At 48.0% G+C, this 19,981-nt stretch overlaps 4 protein-coding genes across 14 annotated transcripts in view; 2 read left to right on the top strand and 2 right to left on the bottom strand.

Moving 5' to 3' along the window:
* The first annotated feature begins 666 nt into the window (after positions 1-666).
* Positions 667-4,201, top strand: LOC127009092 (coatomer subunit epsilon-like). Its single transcript, XM_050881873.1, has 6 exons — positions 667-834; positions 1,472-1,635; positions 2,429-2,581; positions 2,814-2,949; positions 3,243-3,467; positions 3,814-4,201. Exons 1-6 carry the CDS (start codon positions 676-678, stop codon positions 3,928-3,930), a joined length of 954 nt encoding a protein of 317 aa, XP_050737830.1. The 5' UTR covers positions 667-675; the 3' UTR covers positions 3,931-4,201.
* On the bottom strand, positions 4,115-10,718 carry LOC127009089 (2-hydroxyacyl-CoA lyase 1-like). Of its 6 annotated transcripts, none has more exons than XM_050881863.1 (11): positions 10,697-10,718; positions 8,990-9,084; positions 8,770-8,878; positions 8,453-8,622; positions 7,775-7,959; positions 7,345-7,526; positions 7,084-7,244; positions 6,460-6,639; positions 5,955-6,094; positions 5,416-5,630; positions 4,115-4,772 (listed from the first exon to the last, which is right to left on the bottom strand). In XM_050881863.1, exons 1-11 carry the CDS (start codon positions 10,701-10,703, stop codon positions 4,489-4,491), a joined length of 1,728 nt encoding a protein of 575 aa, XP_050737820.1. In that variant the 5' UTR covers positions 10,704-10,718; the 3' UTR covers positions 4,115-4,488. The 6 variants fall into 6 exon arrangements, with proteins under 6 accessions (XP_050737820.1, XP_050737822.1, XP_050737824.1 ...); XM_050881865.1 differs by lacking the exon at positions 10,697-10,718 and adding an exon at positions 10,150-10,298; XM_050881867.1 differs by lacking the exon at positions 10,697-10,718 and adding an exon at positions 10,150-10,296 and having other exon boundaries at positions 8,990-9,074.
* LOC127009090 (uncharacterized) lies at positions 10,139-16,944 on the top strand. 4 transcript variants are annotated; one of them, XM_050881870.1, is made up of 8 exons: positions 10,139-10,274; positions 11,519-12,084; positions 12,701-12,850; positions 13,164-13,310; positions 13,471-13,641; positions 14,069-14,223; positions 14,575-14,683; positions 14,997-16,944. In XM_050881870.1, exons 2-8 carry the CDS (start codon positions 11,994-11,996, stop codon positions 15,269-15,271), a joined length of 1,098 nt encoding a protein of 365 aa, XP_050737827.1. In that variant the 5' UTR covers positions 10,139-10,274; positions 11,519-11,993; the 3' UTR covers positions 15,272-16,944. The 4 variants fall into 4 exon arrangements, with proteins under 4 accessions (XP_050737827.1, XP_050737829.1, XP_050737828.1 ...); XM_050881871.1 differs by having other exon boundaries at positions 10,181-10,274; positions 11,074-12,084; positions 13,498-13,641; XM_050881869.1 differs by having other exon boundaries at positions 10,181-10,274; positions 11,074-12,084.
* A 144-nt stretch (positions 16,945-17,088) lies between these two features.
* Positions 17,089-19,981, bottom strand: part of LOC127009086 (uncharacterized) — a 75,818-nt gene continuing 72,925 nt past the window's right edge. For all 3 annotated transcript variants that reach the window (XM_050881851.1, XM_050881850.1, XM_050881852.1), the window contains one exon: positions 17,089-19,970. In XM_050881851.1, the coding sequence (XP_050737808.1) occupies positions 19,195-19,970 (776 nt within the window). In that variant the 3' untranslated portion in view covers positions 17,089-19,194. The remainder of the gene's footprint in view (positions 19,971-19,981) is intronic.

The raw sequence follows: 19,981 nt of genomic DNA, 5'->3' as shown, positions 1-19,981 counted from the left end.
TATATATATATATATATATATATATATATATATATATATATATAATGAAAGCAATATATTTACCGCCGTGGGAATCAAACATGAATATAGACATTAAAATTTACTTAAAACATGCTTCGTCCTCACAGCCATAAACAGTAGTAGGCGTGGGAATGCCTTTGTAACGGCTCCCACTTATGTCTTATTCTTATGTTAATGATGGGATGTCTCATGATACCGGATGGTAGATGACACCACAAGGTTCCTCTTGCTCTTGCTCTTGCTGTACCAGGTGACCCGTTGGGCAGTCAGGCCATCGTATCGGCACAACCTGTAAAAATAAAACAAAACAAGCAGTAGCCATTACAAATCTTCCAATTCCCTATTTCTTGCACACCACATCTTTTCCAGAAAACTCTTCATGGTTGCTATAATTCTATCATTTGCTTCAGCACTCAGTCCCAGCAGCAGCAGCATCCATTCCTCTCCGTTCTTGCAATCCTCCCATTCACATCCCAGCCCATCTCACTCAGGTTTACACGTCAACAAACACAGCACCAACCCTACCGAAGAAAATGGTCACCCTATAATTAAATTCTTACTTATAAGCTTTATTTGATAACAACTGATTAACTGTGACTTTATTATTTTGAATTACTACCTTCAAGGCCTATTGCGTGTCTATATAAGTGTTACATGGGCGAGACACCAACATTTCCTGTAAGAGTTGGGTTGGCACCTCCGCAGCACACCAGCACCATGTCGAGCCAGGAGGTGGACGAGCTGTTCGACGTCAAGAATTCCTTCCACATCGGCAACTACCAGCACTGCATCAACGAGGCCCAGAAGCTGCAGGTGCGAGGCGCCGGGGCGTGTCCAGGGAGGGTGTGATAAAGAAAATATAAAGGAGAAATCAGAGTTCAGAGGAGTGCTTCCATGACAGACCGGACGGGTGACGTTACTTATTATTATTATTATCATCATCATTATTATTATTATTATTATTACGTCTTACTTACGTACAAAATAAATCTAGCTATTTTTATGTGGTTGAGGAATAAAGCTTTGATATTAATGATTTTTCACCCAAAATTGACACCTCTCCACCCAAAATTGACACCTCTCCACCCATAATTGACACCTCTCCACCTACAATTGACACCTCTCCACCCAAAATTGACACCTCTCCACCCAAAATTGACACCTCTCTACCCGAAAATGACACCTCCACCTAAAATTGACATCTCTACACCCAAAATTGACCTCTCTTTTGGGCACTCTTTACTTTTGTCTATTATGGGAGCGGTGAGTAGCAGGCTTTTTTTCTACACTTTTTGTTGCCCTTGAGCCGTCATTGGCTCAATCATAACTTTTTGTGTGATTGCCCAGCAATGAGGGGAAGGAGCAAGCTACATACACGATTTTATAACTTGTCTGTTGAAAAGAAAATTGCATCCTTAATCACTATCATGCCTCCCCCTTCCCCCCACAGCCCAGCACCCCTGAGCTCCGCCAAGAACGTGACATATTCCTGTACCGGGCTCTGATTGGCCAGCGCAAGTATGGCGTTGTGCTGAGTGAGATCAAGCCCTCCAGCCCCGCCCCCCTGCAGGCTCTCAGACTCCTGGCACGCTACCTCCAGTCCCCGGAAGGAAGGTAAGCGCTGTCACTGCTCTTGTGTTTATGACGACCGCTGTTGCCAGATTATCATACTCAGAGCCTCGTATTTACCGGTTTCTGGCCTGTAACTGTTGCCAAGAAGCACCAATAATTAACCATTTAAATGATAACCTTATGCAGGCAGTTTTTTTGGGTGTAATGAAAGCAGTTTTGGGGGTCAGAAATTGGCAAACATCAGAGGCTCAGTATGACAATCTGGCAATGTTGATGTCGACTCCATGTGACCTTTACTGGACTTGCCAGGGAACATTGAGGTTGTTGTGGCCTACTGTGCCGCCCTCGACAGCAGTGGTGCAGTGTGAAGCGCATCACACATACTTTTCATGGACACCTAAATAACAAATCCAACCAGACTAAATCTAACCTTACTTAACGTAACAAAAAACAAATCCAACCAGACTGAATCTACCCTAAACTAACCTTACTTATCTAAATCTTACCTAACCTGAACTGTGCCCTGCTGGTCAAATGCAATATGCTAGGCTGGACTCAAGTTCATTAACTTTTTAAATCATTATATTGAAATTTCATTAATTATCCAGAAGCTGTTAGTTATTGCACTGGATTTATTATCAAAATACAACCTGTAACTAAGCATTATAACCTTGTGCAAGATGGCTATAATAAATTTGGTATCTTTTACTTAGCTTCATGACTACTCCATCTGACCTTCATTGACTTGTTCTTATGATGACCTTACCCTAGCTTGACCTGATATTGACATTCTAGATTTAGTTCTTTGGGTATCTCAATACTGTATTATCTGCAGGCCAACAGTGGTGAGTGAGCTCGAGGCACAACTGAGTGGTAACGTTGACCTCTCCAACACGGCGCTGCTGGTGGTGGCGGCGACCATCTACTGCCACGAGGAGAACTATGAGGGGGCGCTGAGGGTCCTCAACCAGTCTGATGCACTTGAATGGTAAACATGATTATATTTTGTGGAAAGAAGAATTGCTGTTAAGTGTTCCTTTCATCACTTATTACTGTATTTGTCTCTCCAAAGCTCTGATGCCCCGTTCATTCCACCATAGTAATACACAGACAGGGAGAGGAATAAATAAAGAAAATATGGAAGAAGAGACACGAGAAAAAATACACGAGAATATGCAGTTGGTTGTAGACAAAAACCTAACCGATTTTCTTCCCTCCAGCCGTGCCCTGATGGTGCAAACCTACCTCAAGATGGAGCGGCCGGACGCTGCACGGAAGGAACTGAAAACTCTACAAGAGAAGGATGATGACGCGACGCTCACCCAGCTGGCCCAGGCCTGGACACACGTTGCCACGGTATCTAATCCTTGCCTCTTTGTCATCTCATGTGACAGTTGACAATCATTGTCTTCATGAATTTGATTTGGATATGTTTGCAAATTCATTTACACTGTTCCAGCTTCAAGTTCAGGTTCTGGTTGTGAAGATAGCCTTTGCAATGACTTAACCAAATTGGTGTCACATCTATCACTATTGTTTTTATATGACCTAAGTACTAATCATAATGGTACATACAAAATGGCAAACATCCCACATTCATGGCCAACTTCTGCCAGTCAAGTCTTCTAATGTAGACCTCAACTTTTCAGGGCGGAGAGAAGCTGCAGGATGCTTACTACATCTTCCAGGAGTTGATGGACAAGAACAGCAGCACTCCTGTCCTCCTGAATGGGCAGGCTGTGTGCTTCCTGGGCCAAGCCAAGTACGAGGAAGCTGAGGGGGCCCTGCAGGAGGCTCTTGACAAGGATCCAAACAACCCAGACACACTTATCAACATGATGGTTCTGGCCCACCACACCGCCAAGCCACCAGAGGTAACGATTATGAATTACTGGCATGTCTTGCTTTACTCAAGTTTGAATAGGTGTGTTTGGAGGGAAGCTATATTAGGTAGAAAGTTAAAGTTAGGGGCATATACTAAAGCTGCTCATGGCCTCAGTGCCCATCTCCATCACATTGGCCTTAAGTGACAGTCACTTCATTTGTGCAAACAGGGTAAATACTGGCTTTCATTTCAAGGAGTGTAGGCAATAGAAGTGCTGGAGTCAGTTATCCAGCAGCGTCCTTACATACTCTGCTGTGAGCCGTGATAAAAGTGACCGTGTTTTAACCAACATTTATTGTACAGTATATTTCATCATCTCACCGCCCTTGTTCCAGGTTGCCAGCAGATACCTCGCCCAGCTGAGAGATGACCACAAGACCCACAAGTTTGTTGAGGACATCAGGACCAAAGAAGAAGAATTTAATCGCCTGGTGATGCAGTACGCCACTTAGTTTCTTTTAGCACAATTATTTAAAGTTGTTAAAGACAAACTGTATTCTGAGAGGCACCTGATTGGCTTTCAGGAACCTTTCAGACTTTTTGCTTGCATTGATGTGAAGGATTAAAGAGGTAAATTACATTTCATTGTTTACCATCAAACTACATGTTCTGGTTGCTTGTCTGGACACACCAACATCATTTTTCTTTGTTGTTTATTTATAAGGATATTCCACATTTATATTTTGAAAAGTACGTACAATAAAATATGCATATGTATATGTATTTTGTGTATCAATTCACCATTGCAAGTTCTAGTATTTCTAAGACCATGTGTTTTATAAAGTATCTCTATTCCATTGTATTTCAAGAAGTAGAAAAAGGGCATATGAGAAGTCTTCAAACATAATATAATCTTCAAATGTCAAATAATCTTCAAACATAATATTGGCAACTACTTCCCTGAATACTTGACGAACTGTCCATAGGAGTCTATTTCTTGAAACACACGGTATAAGCCCCACTCGGCTACACTGAACACCCTAATAATGAACAAAAATATACATGAGTGTCTATAGCTTGGAGCGCGTCAGCCAATCAAAATCTTGAGCTTTGCGTTGTGCCATTGGGTTGATCATGACATTGATGAGTGAGGGCTTGTCATTCTTAAGAGCTTGGCCAACTGCCTTCTGCATCTGTGGAATGGTGCTGCAGAAGTGACCACTGCCACCAAACACAGAAGCCATGCGCTCATAGTGGGCCTGGGGCAGCAGCGAGGTGGGAGGTGTGGAGAGAGCAGGGTCTGTCCCCTCACGGATGTCGGCAAACAGCTCCTCTGTCAGTCCACCGTATATACCTGAATGGGTACACAAACAAGGCTGTACAGGGGCTGCAAGAGGCCACTCACTTTGCATATGGCAGCTCCTGAGAACCTGTTACTCATCACCGGCATCCCCTATCCATACACCTATCTGCACTGCAATATGAGACTGCCTACAGTGAAAAAAATGGTCAGCAAAGTTCAGTATCATGATGTTGCAGTTACTCATTATCTGCAGCCTATCCATACAGCTATCTGCACAGCAATATGAGGCTGACTACAATGAAAAAAAATGTAAAGTTTAGATATTGAAACTCAGGGAACCAATCCAACAAGGCAGTTTAAGGTTCAAGGTAGAAAGAACATAAGACATTACTTAAAAAAAAAAAAGCAAAATGTTACACTGCAATTCTTAGTGGGCTTTTCTGTTATATATTTTTGTTGCCCTTGAACTGTCTTTTTTTCTTTTTTTGACAGCAAGGGAGGCAGGTAAGGGCAAAAAAAAAAAAAAAAAAAAAAAAAAAAGAAGAAAAAAAAGAAAAGAAAAGCCAACTAGACACTGCCCCAACACGTGAAATATAACGGAGGCCAAAAGAGATGTCAATTTCGCATGCTGTAATAAAAAAAAAAGAAGAAAAGTATATATTTAAGACTGCAATGTAAAATCACCCCAACGAACCATTGTTGTTGACGATGACGATGATGATGGGGAGGTTGTAGCGGTAGATGGTCTCCAGCTCCATGCCGCTGAAGCCAAAGGCCGAGTCTCCCTCCACACACACGACCCGCTTCCCCGGCGCGTTGTCCTGGGCCCAGAGTGCGGCGGCGATGGCATACCCAAGACCCACGCCCATGGTGCCAAAGGTCCCGGCATCCAGTCTGTGCCGGGGGTGCCTGAAGTGAAGAGATGGTGAGGCATTGGGGAGGATTGATGTGGTTTGGGCATGTGAAGAGAAGGGGGGATGGTGAGGCATTGGGGAGGATTGATGTGGTTTGGGCATGTGAAGAGAAGGGGGATGGTGAGGCATTGGGGAGGATTGAGGACTGATACTCTCCTCTTGAAAGAAAGTGAGCTAATATCTTCATGCTTTCATCCCTTTCCCTGGTAAGCTCTGGAACATTCATCCTTGTACTGTACGTATTTCCTCCTGGTTATGACACACACTCTCTCAAAGGGGAACACACCATGAGACTGGACTCTTCACTCTGCCATCTTACTTGTTGAGCAATAGTGTTCTTCCAATGTCCATGGTGTTGGCTCCCTCGCTGACGATGATGCAGTCCTCTGGCAGCAGCTGGTGCAGGTGGTGGAACACTGCGTAGTAATTCAGGGGCACCGATGTATCAAGACTCATGTTCTGGAGAGGAAAAAAATATATGTTGTATGTAACCTCCAGTTCATTTTTCTATTCTTCAATTTGTTCCTCTGATAAAATGTTTCCAGTGTGAATGTCCTCACGCAGCTGTGTTGAGTGGCAGCCTTCCAGACACTTGAGGGAATTGCTGACACTACTGTGATATCATGGCACTCCTTTTCTTGCCTACAGCTTAAAATGTTGCATGCATGGCTATATCTTTGTCTTTAAAAGGTTTGTCTGTAGTATTGCATATTTCCCTGAGAAAATAAATAAATAAAACAGAGAAATGTCTGTCACTGGTCCAATAGCCCCACTTGTCAATATCTTATTTGCTCTCAATCACAAAACAGCCCCAAAAGACTCACGTTGTTGGTGGCAGTGTCTGCCTGCATCTTCTCCCTGAGGCTGTCCCACCATGGGGAGGGGGAGGGGTGGAGGATGCCCGGTGAGGCCTCCATCAGCTGGCCACAGACCTCCTTCACGTCACCCAGCAGACTCACACTTCCCTGCACACTGTTGTGGAACTCTTCTGCACACAGATCCACCTGAGATGAGAAACACTTCAATTATAAAGAAATTTGTTACATCACTAGTCTACAAAAGGGACTTCTCACATCAAGTAGCAACGGGATACTCACTCTAAAAAACTGTGTATGATCTTTGCAAAACTGTTATTACTGTTATTATTTACAGTGAAACAAAAGCCCACCAAGCTCTGTTCCAGCAAAAGAATACAGTTGAAGTGGACAGGAGAGGGCCACTAATGGTTGGAGAAGTATCTGATAGTCATAGGCAGAAAAAAATGCAGAGTTTACCAGCAAGAGGGATGAAAGAATGAAGATGCTCGTCAACTCTTGCATAAGAGATTTGGATAGCATAGGGATAAACTTAGAGTAGAAAGACATGTGCAATATTAATTTTGACAGAGTTGCAGCAGCAGGATGTGGGATGTTAGTGGTTCAAAGAAGGAACTCTGCCTGCATGGGTACCTGTATGAACTTGGCATTGGGAGCATAGCGCGGCGGGCGGCCAAAGTGGAGGATCCAATTGAGTCTGGCCCCGAGGAGCAGCACCACGTCAGCCTGCAGCAGGGCACGGGAGCGAGCCGGCGCCACACACTGCGGGTGGTCATCAGGCAGCACACCCTTCCCTGGGGCACCAGCAATGACCTGCACAATGTTGCTCACAGGGTAATGCTACAGACTAGGGCTCACTATATTCACCAAAACAAAACAAAACACTATAGTTACCCATTGGTGTTGGCAAGAAAGGCAGACCGGTTTTCTGAATAAAGAGCTTCACTTGCTCCTCGGCCCGGCCATACGCTGCACCCTTGCCCACAATGACCAGGGGCCGCTGGGCTCGGCCAAGGAGTGCCACCGCCTCAGAGACAGCCTTTGGGGAGGCAAGAGAGGCTGGGGGAGGAGGGCACCTGGAGGAGAGGGAAGGAAATGAAAGGAAATTCACAAAATACTACTACCAAGTAGCTAAACATGTTTGCCAGTAAAATCTTCAAATACATTTCCTACAACAGCCCAACATGAAGTATTACTATCTCTGTCTGCTCTACTCCCTTCCCTTCCCAAAAGGTCAATCTTCAAGTCCCTCTCTCATGCTCGGGTATTCATAAGCACTGTTCTCAGCTCAGCATGCCCCACTGAGCCCTGGTCCTGGCTGTACCTGGGGAAGGGCTGCACCAAGGCCTCCTCCACCGTGCCAGACAGCAGGTTCCCGGGCAGGTCCAGGTAGGCTGCCCCCGGCCGGCCGTGGGTGGCGCTCTTGACGGCCTTGGCTACATGGTAAGGGATCAGCTCGATGCTTGGGGGCCGAGCGGAGTACTTGCAGTAAGGACGGCACGCCTCAACCTGACGGCAGACCAAACAAATACTTCTACACTACAATAAATGTTAATATCATTTGTAAAGAACATTTGAATGCCAACGAGTGATGAGCCAAGCTATAAATGGCAGTCTAGCATTCTTGCCCCCCAGGTTAGCAATCCTATTCCTCTAAATACACCAGGTGCAGCACACTCCTCTAACTGCCCTTCACTCCTTATACATGAAGTGTATAGATGACCTCCATTATTAGCAGTTTTGCCATTCTCAGATTTGTTGGAGAAATTGACTTTAAAGATCCTAAAGGGAAGACTAAGTCAGTGTGACGTTCTTTGATTTTCTTTCATTCCTGTTATTTAAGACTGACGTGCAGTAGGCAAGCACCATACAAATATTCCTTTACCACTTTACTAATATTCTGTGAATCTCATGTTATCGGCAAAAAAGTGAATATTAGGAGAAGATTACTTTCTTCAATTTTCATGTCATGAAGAATCTAAAGCTGTGTTGTGCAGCTAACCTGTGGACACTCCTGGAAGGCCCCCATCCCATCCTGGTCCTGGTCACTGGCGCCGCCGATCAGCAGCACCGGCCAGCAGTTGCTCTGGGCGTTGGCCAGGCCCCCAATGGTGTGCAGGACCCCCGGGCCGGACACTGCCAGGCACACCCCAGGCCGCCCTGTGAGGTACCCTAAAAACCAGAGATGAAGGAGCGAGTAATGCGGAGAAAGAATATGAGAAGTGAAAATAGTTATTCCATGCACTATAATTCCCTTTTTTCTCAGCCAAGAAAAAAAAAAAGAAAAAAACAATTACTCCTGGACAGCCTTTACCTTACCAATGGCCTGTGCAGCATAGCAAGCAGCCTGTTCATTGCGCATCCCAATGTATTTGATCCCAGCCTGCTGGGCAGCCGTGGCCACCTCCATGACTGGAATGCCTACTATCTGTAAGGAGCAAATGAGCCTGACAATGGTAAGATGTGATAACTAAGTGACATTTCTTATGAGGAAATTAGTGTATTTTTTGTGTGTCAGAAACCTGGCATCAGCACTGACCCCAAATATGTACTGCACTCCTTGGTCAGCGAGGGCCTTGGCCAGCACGCTGAAGCCTTCCACCTCCTCCTCTGACATCCTTCCTCTGAGTGTGACTAGAAGAGGGACATGATTAGTACTGGCATGATAGTGATTAAGGATGCAATTTTCTTTTCAACAGACAAGTTATAAAATCGTGTATGTAGCTTGCTCCTTCCCCTCATTGCTGGGCAATCACACAAAAAGAGTTATGATTTATATACTGGCTGCTAACTGGACAGGAGCTAATACTGGTGCCCTAATAATATCTGCTTAGGCGCAATTATCCATGACATGAGATACTTAGGATATAAATATGACAGATAACTACCTCGGTAACTGTTTATACACTAGCAAGCCAATGATGTCCAGACCATAATTTTCTCTGGAAGTGGAATCAAATACAAAAATCATATAAATATGTAAGATAACTACCTCGGTAACACTAGCAAGCTGATGACGTCCATACCATAATTTTCTTTGGAAGTGGAATCATATAAAACTGTACTCTCATTACTAAGTGGAAGTGGAATCAAATAAAACTACCAAGAGGAAGTGGAATAAAATAAAGCTATATATTCACTGCCAAATAAAACTGTATATACACTACCAAGCCAATGACATCCATAACACAATATTCTCTGGAAGTGGAATCAACTAATAACAGAATATCAGATAACTACCTCGGTAACTGTATATACACTACCAAGCCGATGACGTCCGTACCATAAGTTTCTCTGGAAGTGGAATCAAATACAAAAATGATATAAAAATGTCAGATAACTACCTCAGTAACTGTATATTCACTAGCAAGACAATGACGTCCTCAGCCTGACCGCCGCTGCAGGACCTGTGTGGCTGTGGAGGGGTCAGTGTCCATTCCCTTATCTCAAGACTCAGATAACATTCTTAAAACAAGATACTATAATCTAATGAAGCTTCCACTTGATGTGTTGCCATTCAAACCTATCTTCACTCAATACTTAGGGCTAAATAGTTTCAAGAGAGAGAGGGAGAGAGAGAAACAACATGATTCTACAGCATCAACCCAATTTGTTTGACCTTGACTGACACACATTCACACCAATACGTCTTCAACATTTTCTTGGGTCTAATGAACTTAGGGCGTGTCAACTGTTTACCTCTCTCTTAACGTGTGTACTGAGTCACTCTCCTCAGATGATGGGAGTGTCACCAAGAACCAGCAGGACTGAAGCTGACATAACGCATTGAGCCTCGCCCCGATCAGCTGTTGTGCCGTCAGCAGGTCCGTATTTGTTTACATTCTCTCTCTCTCTCTCTCAGTACCCATAAATCGCTTATAAAGAGCACTTGCTAATGTCGGGAGGGTAGCTGCTGCATGGCGATTACGAGTCCAACACGTGATCAGACCGTGGTGATGGTGAATTTTACACACACACACACACACACACACACATCTCCGTAGTGCAGTGGCTAGCACGCTCGCCTAACAATCGAGAGGTCCCGTGTTCGATTCCATGGGGGGTAGAGGGTACTGGCTGGCGTTCGCGAGTCCAGCGCGTGGTCAGACCATGGTGAATTACTCCGTCACCATTATATACAATGAGAGTGGACTTTGCACTAGTTTTGTCTCCTCCTGAACTTTGCTATTTCCACCTTGATCAAGATTTCACAGGGAGGTGAAAATGTCAGGCACAAGCCACGCACCGATCATGATAAAGGTCAGGAGCTGGAAACCTTTGCACCAGTGAAGAATGCCGGTGCCCGTTATTCCCACATCCTGTCCCAACGATACGTCACGATGCAGGGCGGGTGTTGTCTGGCCCCATTGTGTTAATTCTGCAGGTGTGTGGCGTACAGGCCCGTTGTGTATGTGTGTGTGTGTGTGCCCTATATAGCCCACAGCCCTCGTATACCCCTACCCCTTCCTGAACTTCTACCCATGCTCGGACTTAGCTCTTCCTTCTCCTTCTATTTCCTCCTCTTCCTCCTTTTACTTTTTTCTTATCTTCCTTATTCTCCTCCTCCATCTCCATTATCATCTCCTTTTCTTCCATCTCTATTTTTGTTCCTTTTTCCCATAGCCCACTAGACCACCCCTGCCCCTTACCCTTCCCCTGCGCCTGGCCGGACTGCTTTCTCTCTCCGCGTCACTCACCGGAAGCGTGGCCGTGCTCGCCGCCTCTGCTTGGGAAATACCCGGATGTGCATGACACAGGTCATTCTGTCAGTCTATGTGTAACTGTGCATTTGCTGGCATTGTTCTTTATTGTAACTATTTAGCTTTGGTATAATTCGGAAAGGGCAATTTTCTCATTTTATCGATGGAAGGAAATATAACATATATAACCACTTCGGTCCCCTACTCTTTCCTCATGAATCGAAGTACACGGTAGCACCTGGGCAGGGCCTGGCACTGTAGCCCCCGCCCGATGCCAACGGCCTTTGTCACGTGGTCGTGGGCGGCGGTGCGGGCGTAGGGCTACCGGGACCACACCCACCCACGTCTTCAGCTTTCCCTTCCTTCAGTGTGGCCGTGTGTCGTGGCAGCCTCTGGGTGTGTGCACGCTGAGCCCCGAGCCGTGCAGCACGGCACAGCTCCGCCCCACCCTTGACGTGCAGCCCAGTCAGCACGCCCAGTCACTCCTGCCAGCGTGCGTTACTGAGTACTTGACACACGGCACGTGGCAACGCGGCAGGTATGTGGGCCACGGCAGAAAACTGGCACCACCCGGGCCAAGCGGCAGTATCGCCCTGCTGGCTGCGGGAATGAGGTGGGGCGAGCGGCCGGCCTTCCCAAGAGAAAGTTTGAGGACGTGTCTGCTCGTGTTCCGGGAGGCTGTCATCATGATGGCGCTGCTCCTCTTCTACAACACAAGGATGGTGACGTGGGCGGGACACATCGGTCTCCCGTTCTGACTGGCTTCAGTGGCATAAGATTACAATGTATGTGGGACAGTAACGTGTGAAATACCGTTAGAGGTGAAGTGGCTATCGCGTGAACATGGGAAGTGACGGGACGCGGCTAGGGGCAGCGGCGGTGATGGTGGCGGTGACGATGACGGTGACGGCAGGCTTCACGGCAGTGGTGGCAGGTGAGTCAAGTTTATTTTTTACGGTAAAGAAGACGGCTCAAGGGCCGGACAAGAATATAAAAGAATGCCGAACAGAGATGCTGCTCCCACGAAGGTAAAAAAAGAGGCTGAAAATAGAACATCAATATAGTTACGTTACTTTAAGCCTTGGCAAGGCCACGTGTGTGTCAGCGGTAAAGTTGAATGTTGGCGGTGGTGCGCCTACTAAGGGATCCCACAAAGGTAATGGGAGAACCAACTGCTCTTCTGTTTTCATATTGTATTCTACTCATCTTTAAACTTCATCGCTATGTTCACACTTGTTTTGATCTTTGCAATATTTTCTACGGCTTTCCGAGAAGTTTGAAGGTTAGTAGAATATATATATATATATATATATATATATATATATATATATATATATATATATATATATATATATATATATATATATATATATATATATATATATATATATATATATATATATATATATATATATACATGACAACAGAAGTACTTCGAAAGGGAGGAAGCGAGGTATAGGCAGGATAATAAAACCAGTTTTGACCCAGAGTCCCAAAAGTTGATGTGCATGTTTTGGGTACAAGTGAGTGACGCGTTGGTGTGTCGACAGAGGAGTGTGTGGTTGGGGCGGGCTGCTCCCAGTGCCCCGCCGGGCACTTCACGCGTGCCACCAACGGCTCCCTGCTGTGCTGCGGGGGCTGTGCTGCCGCTGCCCTCTACCACGGGGACTTCCCCTCCAGCTGGTGTGCCTGTTACCCGGGTGAGTGTTCTCACGTGCTCTTCGTACTGTTCTTGTCAAACAGCCAAGTTGGGTTGTGGATATGTTTAAGAATACGGGCTCAGGGTGTGCTCTGTCTGCCTCCCTCCCTCCTCAAAACACGAGCCAACCCACCCTTGAGAAAGTTGCTCATGTGACTCGCTCGCCTCCCAAAAGGCGTTGTTGCATATATACTGGACTATTGCAGCACTTTCTTGCCTCACATGATAAATATTACGGGTGGTCACGCCGCCGGCATACACACGACTGTATACTCGCCTGCTATTTCTGCTGATTTATTCACGTTCCCTTCCAGACCCGACAACCCAGAGTCCGATGGCCCCTCGCATGATCCGCTTCCCGGGGCCTTCCAGCCTAAACCCTGCCGTCGCTGGGGATTCCCTGACCGCCCCCTCCTTCAGGGACGCCCTCTACATCCTGAACAATGGAGCAGGCGGACCTGGTGAGTAGCCTTAGCACACACATAGGGTTGTGAAGTGTTCTTGTATTCTTGCTCTGCCCTTGGTCTCCTATACAATAGGAAGAAGCCATGAGGTCTTTGCAGGCAGAGTGCTTTGAGCATTGTTCTTATACTCTCACTCTGGCTTTGGTCTCCTGTGCAGTAAAGAAGGGCCGCGAGGTCTTTGCAGGCTACCCGGAGGACAGCGGGGCTCGCGTAACTGGCGTCGGCGTCTCCCCGGCGGTGCAGCAAGCCCTCACGCTGCTCGCTGACACCCTCGAAAGCCTACACGCCCGGGTCTCTCGGCTGGAGGCCATCATCGCACGCACGCAAGGTAACTCAACACCGCCGGCTCCTTTCAACACCGCCAACTCTTTTCCAGGCTTACTATGGTAAGAGTCACCTCAAGACACTTGCTCAGCCCACATGAAGAAACCTTCAAAGCATATTTCATCGGTGCTTTCTTTCTGGTTGTTCAGTTTGTAGGAGAACCATTAAACGGCTTAAGATGAATGGAATTAACAGATAATGCGGCTCTTATTGATCGTTATATTCGTGCATTGTACTTTTTTTCTTACTGTGACCATTTTAATTTAGTCATTATCCTCACAACTCATTTGCAAGTCTCAAGGGAGTATCAAGAGCTGTGTTCTTCATATTATTCAGTCATGTACTTATGAAAGAGTGGTGAGCCCACCACCACCTTACACCACACTTAGATGAGTAGTGAACGCCTCTGCCTCCACCTCCCTCGCGCACAGACCTTCAACACTCCGGCAGCATCAACCGCGTGGGCACCGCCCCGCCGCCCCTCACCCCGCTGCCCACGGAGAGGTCGTGCCCCACCAACTACTCCAGGATAGGCGATGACTGCTACTACGTCTCCATGTGGCACGACTACCGAGCCATCTGGAAGGTAAGGACTCGCTGGACGGGAACACTCCAGCCCAGGGCGAAATTTATGCATGTCGTCTGGGAATGAGCGATCCTAAATTGTAATTTGTGGCCGTTTTTCCAAATGGCTTCAGGTGATCCTATGTATGTACAATTGCAACGTATATTTAGGCGGTAGCAGTACTGATGTGCTGAAAAACGCAAGTGCACAAAAATAAATTAATGCAGCAGCAGGTTCGCCGTCTATTGAAGCGCTGTCAGTGCTCCTCGTAGTCTGGGCCCCAGCGTCTCTCCACACGCCACTGCGGGCCTGTTGTGGCCCTGACGTGTGCTGTGACATGGTAACATTTGTTGGAGAGACTCTTCTCCCCAGGACGCCATGACGGCCTGCGAGGGTCTGGACGGCAAGCTGGCGGAGCCCATCACCCGCCTTGACTTCCTGGACCTGACGCGGCAGATCAGCTCCGTCTCGGCTGCCAGCGGTGAGGCCCATAGGGTGACACACACACACACACACACACACACACACACACACACATACATGACATATCTGATGAATGCATGATGTTAAATCTGTACATTTATTACTCTTTGCGATCACTTTGAAAGGAGCACGGAGCGAATATGTAAATAAGTGGGTAAAGCAGAGTAGAAGCCAACACAACCTGCAAATGAGAGAGAGAGAGAGAGAGAGAGAGAGAGAGAGAGAGAGAGAGAGAGAGAGAGAGAGAGAGAGAGAGAGAGAGAGAGCACTTCCCTTAACCCCATAACACTCAATGACCTTGGTGTCCTCAGGCTTCAGCTTCTGGCTGGGCGGTCTGTACCCCGGCGTGTCGTGGCTGTGGTCCTACGCCGGGGAGGAGGTGACCCTGAGCCCCGCCTACTGGGTGGCGGAGGACTCGTCGGGCCGGAGAGTCACGCCCGGGGACACCTCCTTGGGCCGCTGCCTGTCCCTGGCCTACCGCGTCAAGCCGGCCAAGTACTACTTCAGTGCGGACGAGTGCGGCTTCGAGAAGTACTTCATATGCCAGCTGGTGGAGGGCGGCCAGCAGAGGACAGTGCCGGTGTGAAGATGCAAGATGATTAGAACTGTAGCCGTACACTGTGTTTACCTATGACCACGTGAATGTGTGTTGATGGATCAAGTGCAGTACTCGCATGTATATGCCCGTGTCTTGAATGGAAGGGACAGCTGTTTACAAACCTGTGTTCGTTTACTAAGGATTTCACGTGATTAAGTTCTGCCACTGATAAGCCAATACACAGAGCAAACACGCAAGAAGTAGTTTCACACTTTTATTACACAAAATCCACTTATAAACAGAGAGAGTATACGTTTGCGTGAGTCCACAGACCAAGAAGCACACACACGATAAATTAATCAATAGGCGTGTAAAAACAGAATGTCGAACCAAGATCTCAGCCTGTAGCTTAGTCATGCAGGCCTCCGATGCCATCGCCCACGACTCCCCTGAGGGGGGCAGGCAGCTGCACGGGGTGGGGGGGCAGTGCTGGGTCAAAATGTCCTTATTTGCGCTTGGCGTCACTAATGTAACGGTCCGAATGTGAGAGAACGAGAATGTGAGTAAGTCAGTGAGTGACAGAGTGATTAAGTGTAAGCGAGTGCGTGAATGAACGAGAGAATGTGAGTAAGTCAGTGAGTGACAGAGTGAGTAAGTGTGAGCGAGTGTGAGCGTGGATGAGTGAAAGAGTGAAGGAGTGAAAGAGTGAATGGGTGGCTAAGGAATGTAAGTGCGTAAAAGGTTATGAGAAGATAACACGGCGAGCGAATGAGTAAATATCATGAACGAGAGTTACTGAAATCCCTCATCTCAAAGCCTCGAACCCCCCCCAAGAAATCAATAACTAGTTAGGTATGTAGGGTTTGATTGTAATGCCGAGAGGGAGTCACGTGAAGAAGGGGGAGGAGCTTAGCGAGGAGCAGAGGCGAGAAGGCGAGGGCAATGAGACCCACGGGCCAGTGAGGAAGAGCACCACAAGCTTGGGAGACGTGAGGAGACAAGCACCACTGCAGCAAGCTTGGAAGAGGGCGAGAGCACCACAAGCTTGGGAGACGTGAGGAGACGAACACCCCTACAGTAAGGAGCGGCAGCGAGAAATCACAGAGAAGCGGGCTGGTCAGAGAGGTGTCCATCTCTCCACTCAGCCCCCCGAAGAACCACCCACGGCCTGCTGTGTGAGGCGGGCTAGTCAGGAGACGAGCAGCAGGAAGCAAGAAAGGCAGCGAGTTGGAGTTGAGTGAGAGAGGTGTCCATTTCTCCACTCAGCCCCCCCGAAGAACCACCCACGGCCTGCTGTGTGAGACGGACTACAGGATGGGAACTTGTATGGCGGGGTAACCTGCCCCTCGACTGCCCGAGTGGCCGTCCTACCACTTCCCTGGTGGCCGATATACCACTGCCCCAAGCTGCTCCCTACATCACGACGAGCGCCCGCCTCTTCACCCGAGCTGCTCCCTCTCCACATCAAGCGGCGCCCGTCTGTCCATCACCAGGACCGCCCGTTTCCCATGTGGACGTCCCCTGCCGAGCCCAACGCTCACGCCATCTCCTGCTTCTCCTCCTCCAGCAACCAGTGCTAAGCATTATGTGTATTCCCCAAATCTCCCTTGTGCCGGTAGCTAGTTAGAGTAGAGGCATACAGCCTGTCAGTCATTCATTTGTTAGTACTCTGCCTAACCTTTGAAAAATGAACCTAACTACATATTTATATACAACCTTACTGTGAGTGTTATCATTTGGAGCCTGTTTTGCGGCTCATTCGAGATTACTGAACCCTTACACACATCCCCCCATAGTACATTATCACCATCCAGTTTCTTAATGCTGTCTCACAAGTGGTTCACACGGAAATCCTCCCACCTTCCATAATTAATCACACAAGTAACGCCCTTCTGGTCACAAACCTCGGAACGAGTGTTCACTTGTCCTGAGGTCTTACCATCCGGGACCAGCGCTCGGGAATGTAGACGACTACCACGCTACCACATACCATCACAACCATAGTGGTCGTCAAAAAGGGATGTAGCGACTCACCCCGCTACACTAAGAAGGCGGACAGAGGGTCAGGTTAGGAATGTGAAGCTTAGTAAGACCTTCGATGCCTCCGTCCACGACTTCACTGAAACCAAGTCCAGTCCGTAGCTCAGTAAGGCCTCCACGCTGCGTCACCCCTTCCCGCCTCGCCACGCCCTACACATAAGGTCCGCCTGTGGTTGTAATAATAATAAGACTACTACTACTAATAATAATTATTTAGTATAAGAATAATATTAATGACCACAATAAAAAGATGCTGTAAACGCTAATACCCTTTAATATCCTTGTCATGTTTACGTTGAGGTGTGTGTGTGTGTGTGTGTTCATCAGTGTAGCTACTACGGTCAGGTCACTTTAGCCACCTGGGCCCGTGTTCTCAGACGCTTTAGACTCATAACAAATATCTTCCACGGCCACGAAGAATATTAATCGGGTTCTCATGTGGGTTTTTCCCTTTCATAGTGCAGAAACCTTGATGTCACTGGTGGCTTGAGAGGCCTTTTTATCGGCAGCTCCTGTGAAACTCAAAACTACCCATGGCAACACTCACGACCTCTACGAAGTCTTGTGTGTGTGTGAGCCCCGAAGTATTGGAGGATACTGGTCTTGGGTTACCATGGCCAGTATTCTCAGACGCTGTCCGGCTCTCAACAACTGCTTCCAAAGGCCACACAAAGATTAGTTGGGTTCTCATGTAATTCCTTCATTATATACCTTCCCTATTGTCATCGCTTTTCGTAGTTTTCCTACTTTTCTACTGTTATACGTTTACGATTTTCCCTTTTTAATTTGTCTTTTTCCTGGTTCTCGACTTTACATTTTTTATTTCATGGTATCGTTTTAGTGTCCTTTTGGGTTGAGTGTTTTTGCAAAAGTCTTGTCAAACTACTACTAGGCTCATAAAACTACCAATGACAGCACCGACATACAACCTCAAACCTCTACGAAATCCTTATCCAATGTGGGTGTGTAAGCCCTGAAACGCTTGAGAGTACGGGCCCTGCATGGGTCACTATATATACCTTCCCGACGAACTCGTCCGCGCCACGCACACGTACTCCCAACGAAGAAACATTTACTTACACGGGAGATAACGCGATAACAAGGAACAATAACAATAACAATAATAAAGAAGTAAAATATTGGTAGTAGAGACAAAACCAAATGTTCACTGTTAACCTTAGGAATATATACAAAGAAGACAGGTGTTAATCAGACAACCCATTCCTTACGTAGACAGGTAAGAATAACAACAACAACAACAACAGCATAACAAGGCTCAAGGAATTACAGGTATGATAAAGGTCAGGTGTTTGCAATCAAGAAGACCATGGACTCGGCACCGGGGGGGAGGGGGAGGGGGTAGAGAATTGCTGAGTGTGTGCTGAGTGCTTGCTGAGTGAGGCGTCTCCTGAGTTACCAAGAGTGTTTGTGTTGACCTGAGAAGGAAACCAACCACGTGACTTGTTATAATGTACAACAGATACACACACGCCAGGGAAGGATACTTTAGGAACCCTGCAGGACATGATGAATATACGCAATGGTGGCCGAGTGAACAGTGGTGATCCCAGAGTCCCAAGCTCGAGTCCCGCCGCTACCGGAAAACAATATTCAGTCAATGTCCTTCGCTCGGCCCCTCCCTCAGGAGCACATAGGGGCGCGGGCCCAGCAGGAAGATGCATTACGCAATGTTCATAGTTTTAACAGTGAGAGGTACAGCCGCTGAGAGAGGTCTCTTCAGTGCCGGAGACTCTCTGGGCAGGGAACGGCAGCCTGGAGTGGCCGCTCAGGGCGCCACGTTCCCAGGGTCGTGAGAACACACACGCGCGAACTTCACGAGTCCTTCACTTGTATCCCAAACGTCGACTTGTGTGTGATAATATTACCATTGTGTTTGTTTGCTTTGGTTCATTCTTGTATGCGTTGTTTGCTCAGACCATCGTCGGCACGCCGCTTATCGGTATTTCGCTGTAGATATTTTCATCATTCGAGCGCACATTGAACCTGGGCAGCGGCTTCGGCGAGCGGGAGTCCGGGCAGGCTGGGGCGGGCGTCCCAGACCCGCGTCCGGAGACTCGGATGACGGACTTATGTCCGCCGCCGCCGGCAGCCGTCACATGACTCCCGCTGGCGCCGCTGAGGTGGCTGGCGGCGTCCTCGTGCTGCCTCTCGGCCTCACTCGTGCGGTGCCTTCTTCGGTCTCGCCTTACAGCTCGCGTCCTCTTCTCTCTCGCTTTCTCTGAGGGCCGCTGCGGCACCACCACGTAGCCGTAGTAGTTGAGCATGCCGGGGAAGTAGCCTCCGCACGGGTACTGGCGGTGGTCGCTGTTGAAGATGCTCAGCAGCTCCGTGTTGACCTGGCGTTTCCTCTGGCGCACCGTTGGCGGAACGGGGAAGTCATGGAGGAGCGAGCCGCTGTGCACGGACGTGGCGTCATCGGCGAGTACGGGCGGTGGGGGGCTGGGGCAGAGCGGGGGCAGGTAGTGCTGCTGCTGGTGGTGCTGCTGCTGCTGGGGTCCTGGCGGCGGCGGGGCCATGATGGTCACGGGCGGGCAGGGCTGAGGCACGGTCTTGGAGCGGCCACGGAAGAAAGTCACCGAGACGAACACGACGGAGGAGAGGCAGAAGGCGGCGGACACCCCCAGCGTGATGAAGAGGTAGAGGCGGCACTCCCGCGCCTCCAGGGACTCCTGCTGCACCTCGTCGTCTGGGGGGGAG

Source organism: Eriocheir sinensis, chromosome 39 (assembly GCF_024679095.1).
Source record: "Eriocheir sinensis breed Jianghai 21 chromosome 39, ASM2467909v1, whole genome shotgun sequence".
NCBI classification, from domain to species: Eukaryota; Metazoa; Arthropoda; class Malacostraca; order Decapoda; family Varunidae; genus Eriocheir; species Eriocheir sinensis.
This window is presented reverse-complemented; position numbering and strand designations above follow the sequence as displayed.